Consider the following 14563-nt stretch of genomic DNA (forward strand, 5'->3'; position numbering starts at 1 on the left):
TTTTAAATGCTTCCTTAGAAAGTAGAGAAATATTCCGAATGATGTTTAGTGTTAAAGTTTTTTTAAATAATAGAATATTTTAATTTTTAAAATTAATGTGTAATTTATATGCAGTAAAATGCACAGATAATTTGTTTGATCCAATGAGTTTTGACTCAATCCAAACATTGTTTGATCCAATGGGTTTTGACAATTGTATATGCCCTGTATAATGGCCACACAAAATACGACACTGAATCTCATACCCTAAATATTTCCCTCATGGCCCTTTCCAGTCAATTCCATCTCCCTCCCACCCCCTCATCTCCTCTCTACTGCCCAAGCAACAACTTTCTTATTTCTATCACCATAGGTTAGTTCAGTCTATTCTTGGTCTTCAAATGAATGGAATTACACAGCATAAACATTGTAAATGCTCCATTCACTTACCATCGTATTTTTGAGATTGCTGCATGTATCCGTAGTTCATTCCTATTTTATTGTTGAGTAATATTCTATTGTATGACTAAACTACAAGTTATTTATCCTATTTTTGACATTTGAGTTGTTTCTAGTTTGGGACTCTTGTGAAAAAGACTGCTCTGAAAATTCCTGTACAAGTCTGTGAATAACTTGTTTCATTCCCATTGGATACAGACCAAGAAATCGGATTGCTAGATCGTAAGGTAAATGTTTAGCTTTGTAAGAAACTGCCCCACGCTTCACCAGCAATGTTCAAAGTTCCAGCTGCTCCTTACCCTCACCAACAGTGGGTAGGAAATGGTATCTCTCGTGGCTTGCATTTGCAGATCTCTGATGGCTATTAATCTGCACCATCTTTTTTTTCTTTTTTTTTTGCGGTACGCGGGCCTTTCACTGTTGTGGCCTCTCCCGTTGCGGAGCACAGGCTCCGGACGCGCAGGCTCAGTGGCCATGGCTCACGAGCCCAGCCGCTCCGCGGCATGTGGGATCCTCCAGGACCGGGGCACGAACCCGCGTCTCCTGCATCGGCAGGCGGACCCTCAACCACTGCGCCACCAGGGAAGCCCCTGCACCATCTTTTTATGCACTGTTGCCCATTTGTATATCTTCCTTGGCGAGATGTCTATTCAAGTTTTTTCTCAGTTTGACCAGATCACTTGTCTACTGCTGATGGTAGGAGTTCTTCCTATATTCTGGGAAGTCCTTTGTCAGATACACGTATGGTAAATATTTTCCCAGTTTGTGATTTGTCCGTTCACTTTATTTAAAGTGCCTTTTGATGAGTTGAAATTTTTTAATTTTATAAAGAACAATAAATTACTTTTCTCCTTCATGGTTAATTCTTTTTAGTGTCCTAAGAAATCTTTGCTTACCCTGAGGTTGTGAAAATATTCTGCTATTACTCCAAAAAGTAGTGATAGCAACCTTTAAAATTGAGAATAATAATAAGGACAGTTTGCAGGCAGATAAGGAGGCGTGTTTCTAATGACTGAAACACAGGGCTCTCTCTGCACTTTTATAAATTTGTGATTATTTGTTAATTTTCAAGTGTCTCCTTGATTTATCCTCCTTTTCTCGGAGAAATAGAAAGTAAGTATGGGTGTTTTGAGAATTGTCAGGATTGAAGTATGAGGAAAGAAAGCTCAGTGTGAGGTTTGAATGTCCTGTGTGTGATAATGACTTTAGATAATGATCTTTATAGTACAAGCGATTTTATAGCATTATTCACTGTCCTTGAGCAATGCCTTCAGCTCTAGGGAGCCCAACCAGGCTATTTCTCTTCTTTATCCTCATCTCTGCAGTAAGAGTATGATTGCAAATTATCAGACTTTCCTAAAAATATCATTTGTTGCATACATTGATTAAAATATACCAAATTTGTAACAGCTTAAATATATGTGCAATATTTTATTCTCATCACCTTTACTAAGGTGAGGCTCTAACATTATCTAGAGCTAAGGAAAGCTCTGATAATATTTATCCCTTTGATTAATAGATATGGACCCATACTATGTGCTATGGTGAAGAAACAGACCAGGTTCCCACCTCTAGGGGCTTCCCATCTAAATGAGGAGAGTTAGCCAAGTAAACAAAGGTGCTCTTTAGTTTTTGTTAGATGCTCTGCAGGATATTACAGGGCATCAAGAACGACAGTAACAGGGAGGACGTCATGTAGGAAGGCCTGCCTGAGCAGGTAACAAATAACCAGAGACTTGGGTTGACAGGGACCCAGCCAAGTGGGGGAACAGCAGTCTTGCGAGAGAAGCAGCACAGGTGACAGCCTTAGGCAGGTAAGAGCCGTGTGATCCACGTGAGGGTGGGGGGCAGTGAGCAGAGGAGAGAGACAGGGTAAGGTGGCAGCAAGGTCATCGAAGGGCCTCACTGACCGTCATTAGGAGTTAAGTTGATGAGGACTATGCTATCTTATATGCAGAGCCCACATTCATCACAAAATGAGCACGGGGTGTTCATAGATGGAATAAGGGATATTAATTAATGCTACCTTTGTTTAGAGTCCCTGAAGAGTAGCTTATATATATAAGCAGTGACTGATGACATGTGGCCTGGGATGAACACTCGCTGGTGTTCATTGAACAGAATTCTCAAGACAAGAGATCCATGGACACGTGGAGCAGAGAGGGGGATGCTGACCCAGGGGATTTGGATTTAGAACCCACGTCAGGGCCACGAGGTGCTGTGCACAGACACAGTGAACAAGTAGGGAGAAGGCCAGCAGTCCCAGTACTAGGTTGAGGCAAAGTCTTGAAATAATGTCCAGAAGTTAGGATGAGACCACATGAGGGACAGCACATCTCACATGCACCGACCAGTTATAGATCATTCTCGAGCAGGAAATGTGGACTGAACAGAGAGAAAATGGAAGCAGGAAATTCCACTAAAAAGAGTTTCAAAGAATTCATGTAAAATGCGCAGAGTGGTAAAGGGAAGGAAGATGAAACCAAGAATTCTTGTGCAGAAACCTCTATCAATTGTCAGGTTTGCTATGGGGTATCGGAGCCCCTATGGGACTCTCTCTGTGATTTGAAGTTATTTCCAGCCTCTAGGAAGTATAGACAAAATATGCCAACATGTATCCTTCCCCACAGAGTCTTCTAGAGAGGCAGGGCTGTGGCTGGAAGCTACCAGCACGGCTCAGGGCAGGCAGATGAATGAGCTGGGTGTAGGGTCAAGCCCAGCATCCTCTCCCTGCCTCTGTGCCCCAACACCAGTGGGGCAGCGTTACCCTCTCCTCTTCTCAAATAAGCATTCCCCTCAACCTCTCCCAAGGGTGCACAGCGCCTGCACAGGCAAACACACAACTCCTTCTCTGGTGATTGTTGAAACTTGGAAAAATAAAAGGTAATGTTCCCTCATGCTGAGGAGACTGGAACCCTTAGAAAGAAAGGTGTCAGACTGACCAAACTTGGAACAGATGTGGAAGGTCGACTGTACTATGTCTTTTTATATAACAGACTTGAGTATCCTCGGATTTTGGTATCCCTGGGGGCCCTGGAACCAATCCCCCCTCGGGTACCGAGGGATGACCGTACCAGGATGGTGAGCTTGCCAAAGAGCCATAATGTAACAGTTACAAAAGTGTTTCAGCAGGAAAGTAAGGAATTTTAATACCTCTTTTGTTGTTATTGAGCTTGAGGGTCAAGTTGGATATCTGAAAATAACAATAAATAAAACCTAGGTTTGGGGGAGAAGCTCAGATGGAAATAGATATTCAGGAACAATTAGCTTCATAGATTGGAGACAAAAGACTTGATGTAAAGACTTGATGTAGAGATAAGTAAGGGATGAAGGAAACAGTCCTTGGTGACACAGTGGGGGTTGATAAAGAAATAAACCAAAAAATGGAAAAGAGAGAGACACCAAAAGAATGATGACAACTGGAAAAGCAGGGCTTCCCTGGTGGCGCATTGGTTGGGAATCTGCCTGCCAATGCAGAGGTACACGGGTTCGAGCCCTGGTCCGGGAATGATCCCACATGCCACGGAGCAACTAAGCCCATGAGCCACAACTAGTGAGCCTGCGAGCCACAACTACTGAGCCCATGTGCCACAACTACTGAGCCCACGCGCCTAGAGCCTGTGCTCCGCAACAAGAGAAGCCACCGCAATGAGAAGCCCATGTGCCACAGTGGAGAGTAGCCCTGCTTGCCGCAGCTAGAAAAAGCCCGTGCGCAGCAACAAAGAGCCAATGCAGCCAAAAATGAATAAATTAAATAAATAAAATTTTTTAAACTATTAAAAATAACTGGAAAAGCAAATAAGAAGAGTATGGCAGAAATAAAGATTTAAAACAGGAGAAGATCCCCTCTGGTCTTTGTAATGTGTATGCAGAAAATAGTTTTCAGTCATTCACTGTTCAATTTAGTTTTGGGTTTTTTTTTAGGAAATGAACTGTATTTCTTACATAAATCCTCTAGTTCTTGTTTCACTGCTTTTGAAATCTTGAAGTAAATCTATAGATAAGCTCAGTCATTTTGTAATAGAATTGTCTGAGGGCTCTTTTACAACACTAAATATATTTTTGTTGAGTTGGTTGCAAAAACATTAGTTTCAACAGATCTGTGATTCTTTAAAAGGTTTTCCATTCATTGTATTAGATATTTTTTCATACCTCCTAAGGCTAAATTTGGCTGGTTGATATCACTATGGAATTGGAACATGGGAGCGTAGAACTAATCTCCTCATTTGACTTTTAAATTAGTTTTGTGTGTGTGTTAACTAAAATTGAAATGTTTCGATTATGAATAATGCTAAGATGAATGGGTACACTCCATTGACTTTAATGAAGTATACATGTTCTTGCAGACTTGTGAATGATGGCATGGTAGCACAGTTCTCGAATCCTAGTGTTTAATATTTGCTGCACTTACATATTTTATTTGTGATACTACTTACCACAATCACAGCCTTTTACTTTCATGAACGCAATTGAACTTAAAATTTTTGTTTCATCAGCTTTTCCAAGGGATTCATATTACCAAGGGCGTCCTTTTTTTTTTAAATTACCAAGGGTGTGCTAATAATTGACAACCAACTTATTAAATTTAAATTAGCTAACATTTACTACATGATTATTGAAGGCCCTGTACCAAGAGATTAATTTTCAAGGAATAAACAAGTCACCTAAATAATTGAAACTTTAAAATGAGGGACTTCCCCGTTGGTCCAGTGGTTAGGACTCTGCGCTTCTACTGCAGGGGGCATGGGTTCGATCCCTTGTTGGGAACTAAGATCCTGCATGCCTCGTGGCCAAAAAAATAAATTAATAAAATAAATTAAAAATAAAATAAATTGGGCTTCCCTGGTGGCGCAGTGGTTGACAGTCCGCCTGCTGATGCAGGGGACACGGGTTCTGCCCCGTTCTGGGAAGATCCCACATGCCGCGGAGGGGCTAGGCCCATGAGCCATGGCCGCTGAGCCTGCGCGTCCAGAGCCTGTGCTCCGCAACGAGAGAGGCCACGGCAGGGAGAGGCCCGCATACTGCAAAAAAAATAAATAAAAATAAAATAAAATAAATTAAAAAATGAAATTTTTAGTCTTCGGTGATCATAACAAAATGTACATAATAAGTTAAATATCAGACAACACTTGCTGCTAATATATGCAAAAGAGAGGAACAACTAGGGAAATTCTGAATAATGAAGTTAATTGCATAGTTCCTTGAATAAGGGTCTTTGCTAATTTTTTTTAAACCAAGGAATCCTTCCTTGAGTTAAATCTTTAGTGGCAGTTAGAAGAGTAAAATATGCTCAGATACTTATAAGTGCACTTAAATTTCATGTCATATATCCAGGGCTTCAAGCTCAAGCTATGGTTTTCTTGTTTGAATACTTTGCTAATTTATTCATGCCAAACAAGAAATCCAATTATAAAAATATATTTAAATCAACAACTGTTCATTCAATATTAGAAGGGTAAACACCTTAATAATTCATGAATGTACTAACGCTGTGTGTGAAAATGCTTTGAGATGAACAGTGGATTCAGCATGTGTAACATGCTCTGAAAATTAGCTACTACACAGACTTGGCAAGTATTATCTGCTGCACGGATTCATGAAATGAGAAATTGTGAACACCATTTTACTTGTTGTTATTAGGTACTTCACATGTGTCATACAAGTCCTTACTAGTTGGATCATACAGTGCTGTATTTCACAAACAGCAGCGATTCAACGGCCGTGCCCAAGCTGGTACACTAAATGAAAGAATTCCCTCTAGAAGCCAGGACACCCCTGTCCTAGCTTGATGGAGGTGTATTACAGGGGTAACATCTAACATACTACAAGGGTGGCCTACGTCTTGCACGCTGCAGTTCCCACGGGCACATGATCTAGTTTAACATCCAGTTCATAATTTGCAGTTCTTTGACAGATAGTCACGAGCCACAGTTTTCAGCCCCATATCCAAAACTATTGAGGGTAAAATGTACCTATATCATTGCACCTTTTTGTTTTATTTTGGGTTCTCAACTTGGAAAATATATGCCCTGGACTAGGGTTCTACGTCTGTTATTACAGCCTGTCTGTGTGATCTGGGGAACCTTGCTTTACCTTTCTGAGTTTCCAGCTTTTGTTTTTTGTTTGTTTGCTTGTTGTTTCCATTTCCATGCCAAAGAGCTCTGCAAAGGGTAAAAAACTATGTAAGTTACAAATATGAATTTATAAATATATTTGTTGGTTTGAGGGCTTGGGTGCCTACTAGAGGCATCAGAGTCTGGGCCGGTGTGCCTGCTTCCACCAGAAACCTGTAGAAAGGCGTGAACCAAGGCACAGCCGGAAACACGTGGGTCTGTGCACCAGGAGAGAGGAACACCTCTCCTTTTTACAATTTTGTTCTTCTAAAGGGCAAAGGCAAGAGTGGCCTTGCCAGTAGAATGCAAGCAATCTAAACGTAAAAGTCAGCGTGCAGTAAATTGTCAGGAAATGCCAGCTGCTAACACCTGCCAGCCCTGTGGGAATTTGGATACATGAGCTACCTCTCCTGATGAGGCGGAGGTTGGGAGCAGAAATCTTGAGTCTGGCTGGTCACCTGGCAACACAGAGAGACCTTCTGGATCCTTACTGGACAAGTCTGTTTGTCTCCCTAAGACTGAAAGTTTGGAAGCATTTAAATAAGAGAAACAGAATCAATAGACAGTGATTTCAGTCACTCAAGTGCAAATGCACCCCAAGCTTTCTTCTTTGTCTTTCCGCTTAAAGGATCTCCCTTGTTGGTTTGCACCCTCCGCTGTGCTGTCTCTCCTCTTCTCCCCTGGATGCCTGTTCTCATCTTCTGGTTGAATTTCCTAATTCTGGCCGCCTCCAGTCCGCTAACCCCTGGCTCTTCCCTCTTAGTTGGAGTGTCACACAGAACTACCTTGCCGTATTAGTTCTATGCCTGAGAATGGCTCTGAGAGTTTTTGCAGTCGGCGCTGGCTTTCCAATTCTACCTGGGTTCCATCCTCTCCCTTGTGCTCATACCAGGCTTCTGATGACCCCGCATTCTCGATCCTCTGAACCTTTTAAGCATGTCTGTGCTACACCAGTAAAGCATTCTCTGCCCTGTGTGTTCTCTGAGATAAGACACAAGTCCTACCACTTCGGTGGTGGGTTTCCATGCAGCTTTCCTGATGATTGCAGTATACACTGGCCTCTCATTAACCATGCTCATGCCACATTAGTTATCAAATGATGTACGGTTTGGAATTTAATTGCCCGACAATTGCTCAGCTTCCTGTCTTCCTGGATGAGTCAAAAGAATGTACCATGAACTTCTGTTGTGTCATTCCCTGCCCCTCCCACATCAGAGGCCTGAAAACCACCTGTTTCTGGATTAATCAGTGACCATGGATGGATACATGTAGGTGAAAGACGGGCAATGTTTAGGTCTATTTCATTTTTCCCACCATCAACCTTCCTCCTTTGGCTCTGAGACTGATTCTGGTTCCTGTTCCCTCCCTCAGGTGTTACAAGCCTTTGGACTCTGGAATCTGATAGAATGGGGCTCAAGCCCCAGCCCGTTGTAGGACCTTGGGCAGGTTGTTTCACCTCTCCAAGCCTCAGTTTCTCTATAAAATAATGATGTATTAAGAGTTATAGGCGGTTTATTTTGGAGCGGGGGAAATGTTTTGTTTTGTTTCATGGATGTTTTGACCATTCTAAATTCTTGTAGGGAAGTGTTTAAAGATATATACGTAAAACATGTTTCTAAGAGTGTTGAGAACAGTGCTATTTCAGTGAATGATGTGCTCTAGATGAGGAATTACATTTCCTGTCTTCAGGTAATAGGTGGTGTGGGTTTGGGGTACACACCTGAGGCTGTGGGATCCCAAACCCCACATTTCTCCCATTCCACGTGCCCTGTCTCTGTGCCTGCGGAACATAAGAGAATGTCTGTCTTGAATGACACTTACAATTACTGCAAGTCGTGTCCCATTCATACATGTTCAATAACTGACATTAGTCAGCTACACAAGGAGAGAGGGACTTCTTTCTCCATATGCCGCTAAAACAACAGTAGTCTGAAAGAGGACAGATGAAATGAGAAAAAACATTATAGACCATGAGAGGTGACATCACTGAAATCCCTGGGCTAGAAGGCAAGGATACAAGGTCCTGCTTTCAGCTGTCAAGTATCATTTTGTGATCATAGATAAATTTACTTCATATGAAAAGAAAGTAAGTAATGTATGTTCAGACATGTTATAGATGAAATTAATTACCGAGTATGATATAATTACGTGTAAGTAAAGAACCTAGCGGCCATAGAAATATCTGCAACATCTAAGACATATAAGCCTGCACAGAAACCTAAGGTTAAAGGGTGATATAAATGAAAACAATAAAAGTATTACCTTGTTACTTTTTCTGGTTTAATTTAGAGCCTAAGCTTTCAGGTTTCACCTTGAAGCCTTCTGGTGCTAAGTGTATATTTCTGAGGCAACCCAAAGTAAGTTACCATGGATTTGATTCTGCCAAAGGCAAAAAGAAAGGGAAAGGAAAACATAAGAGAGATGAGAAAATACTTTTTCACAATTCAATAATGTGAAAGAACTTCAGAAGTTGCTTTCGGAAAATATGTTTCTAAAAGTATTTGATGGTACCCTTTGCAAAGGAGCCACAGAATAATAAAAGCTTATTTAATTTAATTTTCTACTTCATTACTCCCCAAAGTATGGGACCAAGTGAAGGAATGCTCTCACAGATTGCATGCCACATGTCAGAAATTTATTACCATGCTCGGTGGCGTTATTTCACCCATTTTTCTGTAATACTTTCATGCTAAACTGAAGGAAGGGAAATTACATTAAAACCTAGATCTTAGTCTGATGATGACTTGGCAACCTCCATTAATCCAAAGACCTGTGCTCCTTTTGTTACTCAAGGATCCTGAACAACAAATTCAAATTACCCAGGGTTCATTAAGCAATAACGCATGAGAAGCGCCGTGCTAGAGTCTGTGGGCAAAGAAAAAGATGAACCCATCTCAGAAGGGTTTAAATGAACTAACATCCTAGGAGTTAGTTCTGTACCCTGTTCACAGATGACTGAGGCCATCAATTCAAGGAATGGCTTCCTGGGGCCACAAGCTAAACCACTGTAAGTTTCTCATCCACAACATGGAGTGCAGTCCAGGCCAGCGGGTAGATAAAATGGTCTCTAAGATCCTTTTCAGCATTAAAGTCTTAAGATTTCATAACTGGATCAGAGTTACACACCCACACAAGTTGCAGCAGAATGTTAAGTAGAACCCAACAGAGCGTTCTTTCTTCTCCTGGTGTTTAGAGCAAAAACCTATCTCAAATGTAGGAGTATGTTTCTCTACGTGTGAGAGAGGAGCACAGGAAGAGAGGGAGAGAATGCTTGCAGGTGAGTCCCTGGGTTTCCAATCTGGAGTTTCAGTATTTTTGACAAAGGGAAAAAGAAAACAAAACAAAAAAGCCCAGAGCCTGCCATAACCCTGTGTCTCAAGATTAAAGAGCCATTGAAGATTGACTCTTCATGGTGGCACGAGAGATACGGTTAGAAGTACCGATGTTATGGATTCCTTCCTGCAAGTTCAGCACCATGTTGGGTGCTAAAGAAGTAAGAGAGGAAGGAAGGAAGGGAGGGAAGGAAATAGATACAGGAGAACAGGTCTGGCGGGGTGGGGAAGGGGGGTCAGTGGAATGAAGGCGTGGCCCCTGGCCAAGCAAGGAGCTTGTTTCACAGTTTCTCTTTTTGCAATTAATTTTCACTTTTTGCAATTCGGTGTTTTCCGTCTAAAGAAACTTCTGCTCAAAACACACCTTTTCAAAGCCGAAGTGTTTATTAAGTCGTGGAGAATCACAAATCGCGCAAAGAACTAATGATTGGTCTTAATATAGCATGTTTAAGAGCGATAGGTATAAGTGGGGAGAATGATACTTTTGGAATTTCTCCCTGTTATCCTCCAATTTCCGACTGATTGATTGTTGTTGCAACTACTTAAAAGGACCGCATGACCATTCCAAATTCTTTCTCTAGTTAGGTCAGTCTCTGAAATAACCTCCTCTGCTTTGAAATTTCATCCCCCAAGCCCCATCTTCCACATCACTCCTTGTCAGTGCAGGACCTGGCTTTATGTTTCAGAGAAGTTCACAGAAGCTACCCGCTGAGAACTGTCTCAAATACCTACGCCAAATCCATCAGCCAGTTTGCTTTTGTTCCCATCCGCTTCTCCTCCTGTTACAGTGGAGGAAGTGGACCCACCTGCCATCAAGGTGAGTTCCACCTGTACTCTGGGTCCCCTCTATTCTGTCCTCCTGTAAACCTCCCTGAATGGGTGACTCCCTTTTTCTCCTGGATCTTTAGCCTTTTCCTCTCTGTGGCTGCTCAGTATCATTATTCACGATGCTCTAGGTTCTCCTTTCAAAAACAAAAATAAAAGAAAGTTTTTCCTGAAGCCTGTATCCTCTTCCAGCTACAGCTCTTTCTGCATCTCAAAACAGTGATCTGCATCTTTCCCCACGCCTCTGTCCACACCAGTCTGGCTTCTGCCCTAGCCACTCTACTGGCTTGCTCCGGCTAATGAACTCCGAGTTGTGAAATTCAAAGGACACTGGGGTCCTTCAGACTTGACCTGTCTTCACCTTTTTACTTTCTCCTTGAAAAATGGCTTTTCCTCCTCCCTCTCTGTTCCTCTTCCGTCCCTTTGAGAGGCTATTTTCTTCCATCTGAATTTCACACACTAGATTCTTCTTAGCTTGGCCCTGGGTCCACTTGGCCTTTTAATCTACAGTCTTTCCCTCGTGATTTCATCCACTTCTGTAAACCAGGCTCTCTTCTCCACTTGTCTTCAGAATCTCAGAGCCATCTAACCGTCTGCCTAGCAGGGTGCCATTGTTCCATCCGCCTCAAATCTGCCCCTCCTCCAGCATCCCCCGTCTCAGTAAATGTCACCTAATTGCTCCTGCTGGAAACGTGGGACTTGACACTTTGCCTCTTCTTTAGCTCTCATATTCAATTATCATGTCGTATCAATTTTACCTCCAGAATATATATTGTACTATCTCTTTCTGTGCTTCTCCACTGGCCACCTCACTGGCTATGGAAACAGCCCCCTAACTGCCCGCCCCCCCACATCCACTCAGGCTCCTCTCTATCCCATTGTCTCTATCACAGCCAGAATGAATTTTACCAAATGCAGATCTGAGTGTGTTGCTCCATAGCGTTAAATGCTTCAGAGGCTTCCCACCGTCCTTAGAAGAAAATACAAAGTCCTTTACGTGATCTTATGCAATCCTCCCTTTCCCTTCCGACCTCTTTCTCCCTACTTCCTGTTACCGATCTACTTCCTACTTCCTCTGAGATCCCTCTGTTGTACTGAGCTTCTCTCAGCAGCTTCATCACAAAAGCTCCTTCCTGGCCATGTGCTGTTCTTAATCCCTGAAATTTTCTCCCCACCTCCACGCAGACATCCCTCCCCACCTCCACGCTTTGCCTTGGGCTTCAGATGAAATCCACTTCCTCCAGAAAGTTCTCTCATCTCCCCAAGTCCTCTTGACTAGATTTGCTCTCCCTGCTCTTTCCTATTTCCTCTATGCCATTATGTCAGCTACCACAATTGTAGTTATGTAATTATCTGGATAATTTTGTGACGTATCTTCCCCACCAGACTATATTCATCCCTGAACCTCCATCAGCTAGCATATATTCTAATACATAGAAGGTCTCAAAAATGTTTGTTGAATGAATGAATGATGTACCTTCTCTTTTTCTTGCTCTCTTCTAAAATCTACTTCCTAGCCACTCAAAGTTTACCTTAGGTAGGTTTCCCGTCTTGTTAGGAAAAATCTGAATAAAATGTAGAAAAACTTTTGATTCTGTTTTGATTCTAGTCTTAACCCATCCTCTTTGAGGCTGTATGCTCTCTGCTGTTTTCCTTTTTTTTTTACATCATTTTTATTGTAGTCCATGATGAATTTTTAAAATTTTTTATTGGAATATAGTTGATTTACAATGTTGTGTTAGTTTCTGCTGTACAGCAAAGTGAATCAGTTATACATATACATATATCCACTCTTTTTTTGTTTTTTTTTTGCGGTACGCGGGCCTCTCACTGTTGCGGCCTCTCCCGTTGCAGAGCACAGGCTCCGAACGCGCAGGCTCAGCGGCCATGGCTCACGGGCCCAGCCACTCCGCCGCATGTGGGATCTTCCCGGACTGGGGCACGAACCCGCGTCCCCTGCAGCGGCAGGTGGACTCTCAACCCCTGCGCCACCAGGGAAGCCCCACTATTTTTTTTATTCTTTTCCCATTTAGGTCATCACGGAGTATTGAGTAGTCTCTGCTTTTTTCTAAACTACAAAGACGGACTAAGAGAACAATAAGTAATACAGGTGGAATTTAAAACCATGAATCCACTGCATTGTTCTCACAGTGAATATGAAAGGGCTTTACTTCCATTTGTTTAGAGACTCAGTGGCTTACATGAGTCAGTACTAGCTCTCCTAATGGATACTTCACCAGGCTACATCTCTCTACAGTGGGTCTGCTGGTCCATGTTTTCCTTTTCACAGATGTGGTACAGATTGAGAAGTTTATATGCAGTATTATAAATGTGAACTTTGATGTTAGTCATCTTCTACTTTTTTAAGTTCTATTTTAAACATGTTTTTAGTTGTAGGTAACAGAAAGTATATCTCAATAACCTAGATGCATCTACCCATAGTGGAACGTTGATATTTCTGGTTCTGATTCTCCTGGCTTTATGAGATTAATAACTCCAAAAATAAATATATGTATAAATGTGTTATCCTGATTTAAATTTTGCAGTAATGATGGATTTTTTCGCATGACCTCAGCTTTTTGTATTTAATAGTTTGTATGTACAGCAACATGATCAGAAGTACAGCCAATCATCATAGAACAAAGCAAAGCAAACTGGCCTACATGGAAATAGAATCTGAACTGTGGCTTCTGGAATACTGTGTTTCAAGCAAATCAGCTAACCACAAAAACATACAGACATAATTGATAGGAGGAAGCCAAAGAATCATTCATTTGTTCATCTAGCCATATTTATGGAACTATAAGGCGGGAATTGTGTATTTAATAAATTAAAAATTTATATAAGTAGATTTCTTTTTTAAATTAGCACCCTATTTGGGGCAAATCAAGTATGAAATCAATGTATGATTAAATCAAAGGAATAATCAGCTATTGAGGAGTGTCCAAGAAGAGCAATTTGAATCCACCAAGGTTTCATCACCTCTCAAAGGCAAGGTCAGACTTAGATGAAAGAGCTTCTTTTTGAGAGGCACGCACATTCACAAACATATTTCCCCCACCTTTTCTCCAATGCCCAAGCTATTCTTTAACAAGAAGGAGACATTTCCTGACATGCTTGAAGGGAATACTTAAGCCCAGAGGTAACATATCATCAACAACACCGAGAAGACTTTGATACCAGAATGGGGGATGTACACACTGGACCTGGAATTTTAATAAGAGGTTGAGGTGAGCTCCATGGACACACACACACACACACACACACACACACACACAGTAAGGCCTGGAGTGTTGAAAACATACCATGCCTTCTTGCCTACTTTGAGGCCAGGCTTGGTATTGTCATGATAAGTTTACCAACTCAGGAGTCCTGCTGTTTCACCAGTGTCCTGTTTACCAGCACTGAAGCTACTCAGACACCTTGGCCTTGCTAGTCTGACTTGCTCCAGACCAATGAGATCAGACCGTTCCATGCACTTTTTAGGTGACAGTGCGAGCCGAAGTAACTTCTAAAATTGCAGCAATCCCAGGAAGGCTTAGAAGCTATCACATAAATCATTTGAATCTGGAAAGGGGATGGGGATGACAAATTTTAGTACAAAAGATTTGCAACAGGGGATGGGAAAGAGTTTTTAGAAACAATTGTTACAGCTATATATGTGACACACTAGAATGCTATAAAGATAAAGAACTGGGAATATCTCAGCCATACCTGAAATCAAGTGAATGGAAATTAAATGATAAAATAGGCCAAACAGAACTACAATAAAAATTTGTATGGCAGGGAATGCTATTTTAAACTCAGTTCATGCTCCATGCATTGCTAGAGGTTTTCAGATCAGGGAAAATACCT

At 41.7% G+C, this 14563-nt stretch overlaps 1 protein-coding gene across 1 annotated transcript in view; it reads left to right on the forward strand.

Annotated features, from left to right (window-relative positions):
- CHST9 (carbohydrate sulfotransferase 9) overlaps window positions 1-14563 on the forward strand; it is a 206753-nt gene that overhangs the window by 116256 nt on the left and 75934 nt on the right. The window contains exon 4 of the mRNA XM_065890172.1: window positions 2126-2128. Within this exon, the coding sequence (XP_065746244.1) occupies window positions 2126-2128 (3 nt within the window). The remainder of the gene's footprint in view (window positions 1-2125; window positions 2129-14563) is intronic.

Source organism: Phocoena phocoena, chromosome 13 (assembly GCF_963924675.1).
Source record: "Phocoena phocoena chromosome 13, mPhoPho1.1, whole genome shotgun sequence".
NCBI lineage: Eukaryota > Metazoa > Chordata > Mammalia > Artiodactyla > Phocoenidae > Phocoena > Phocoena phocoena.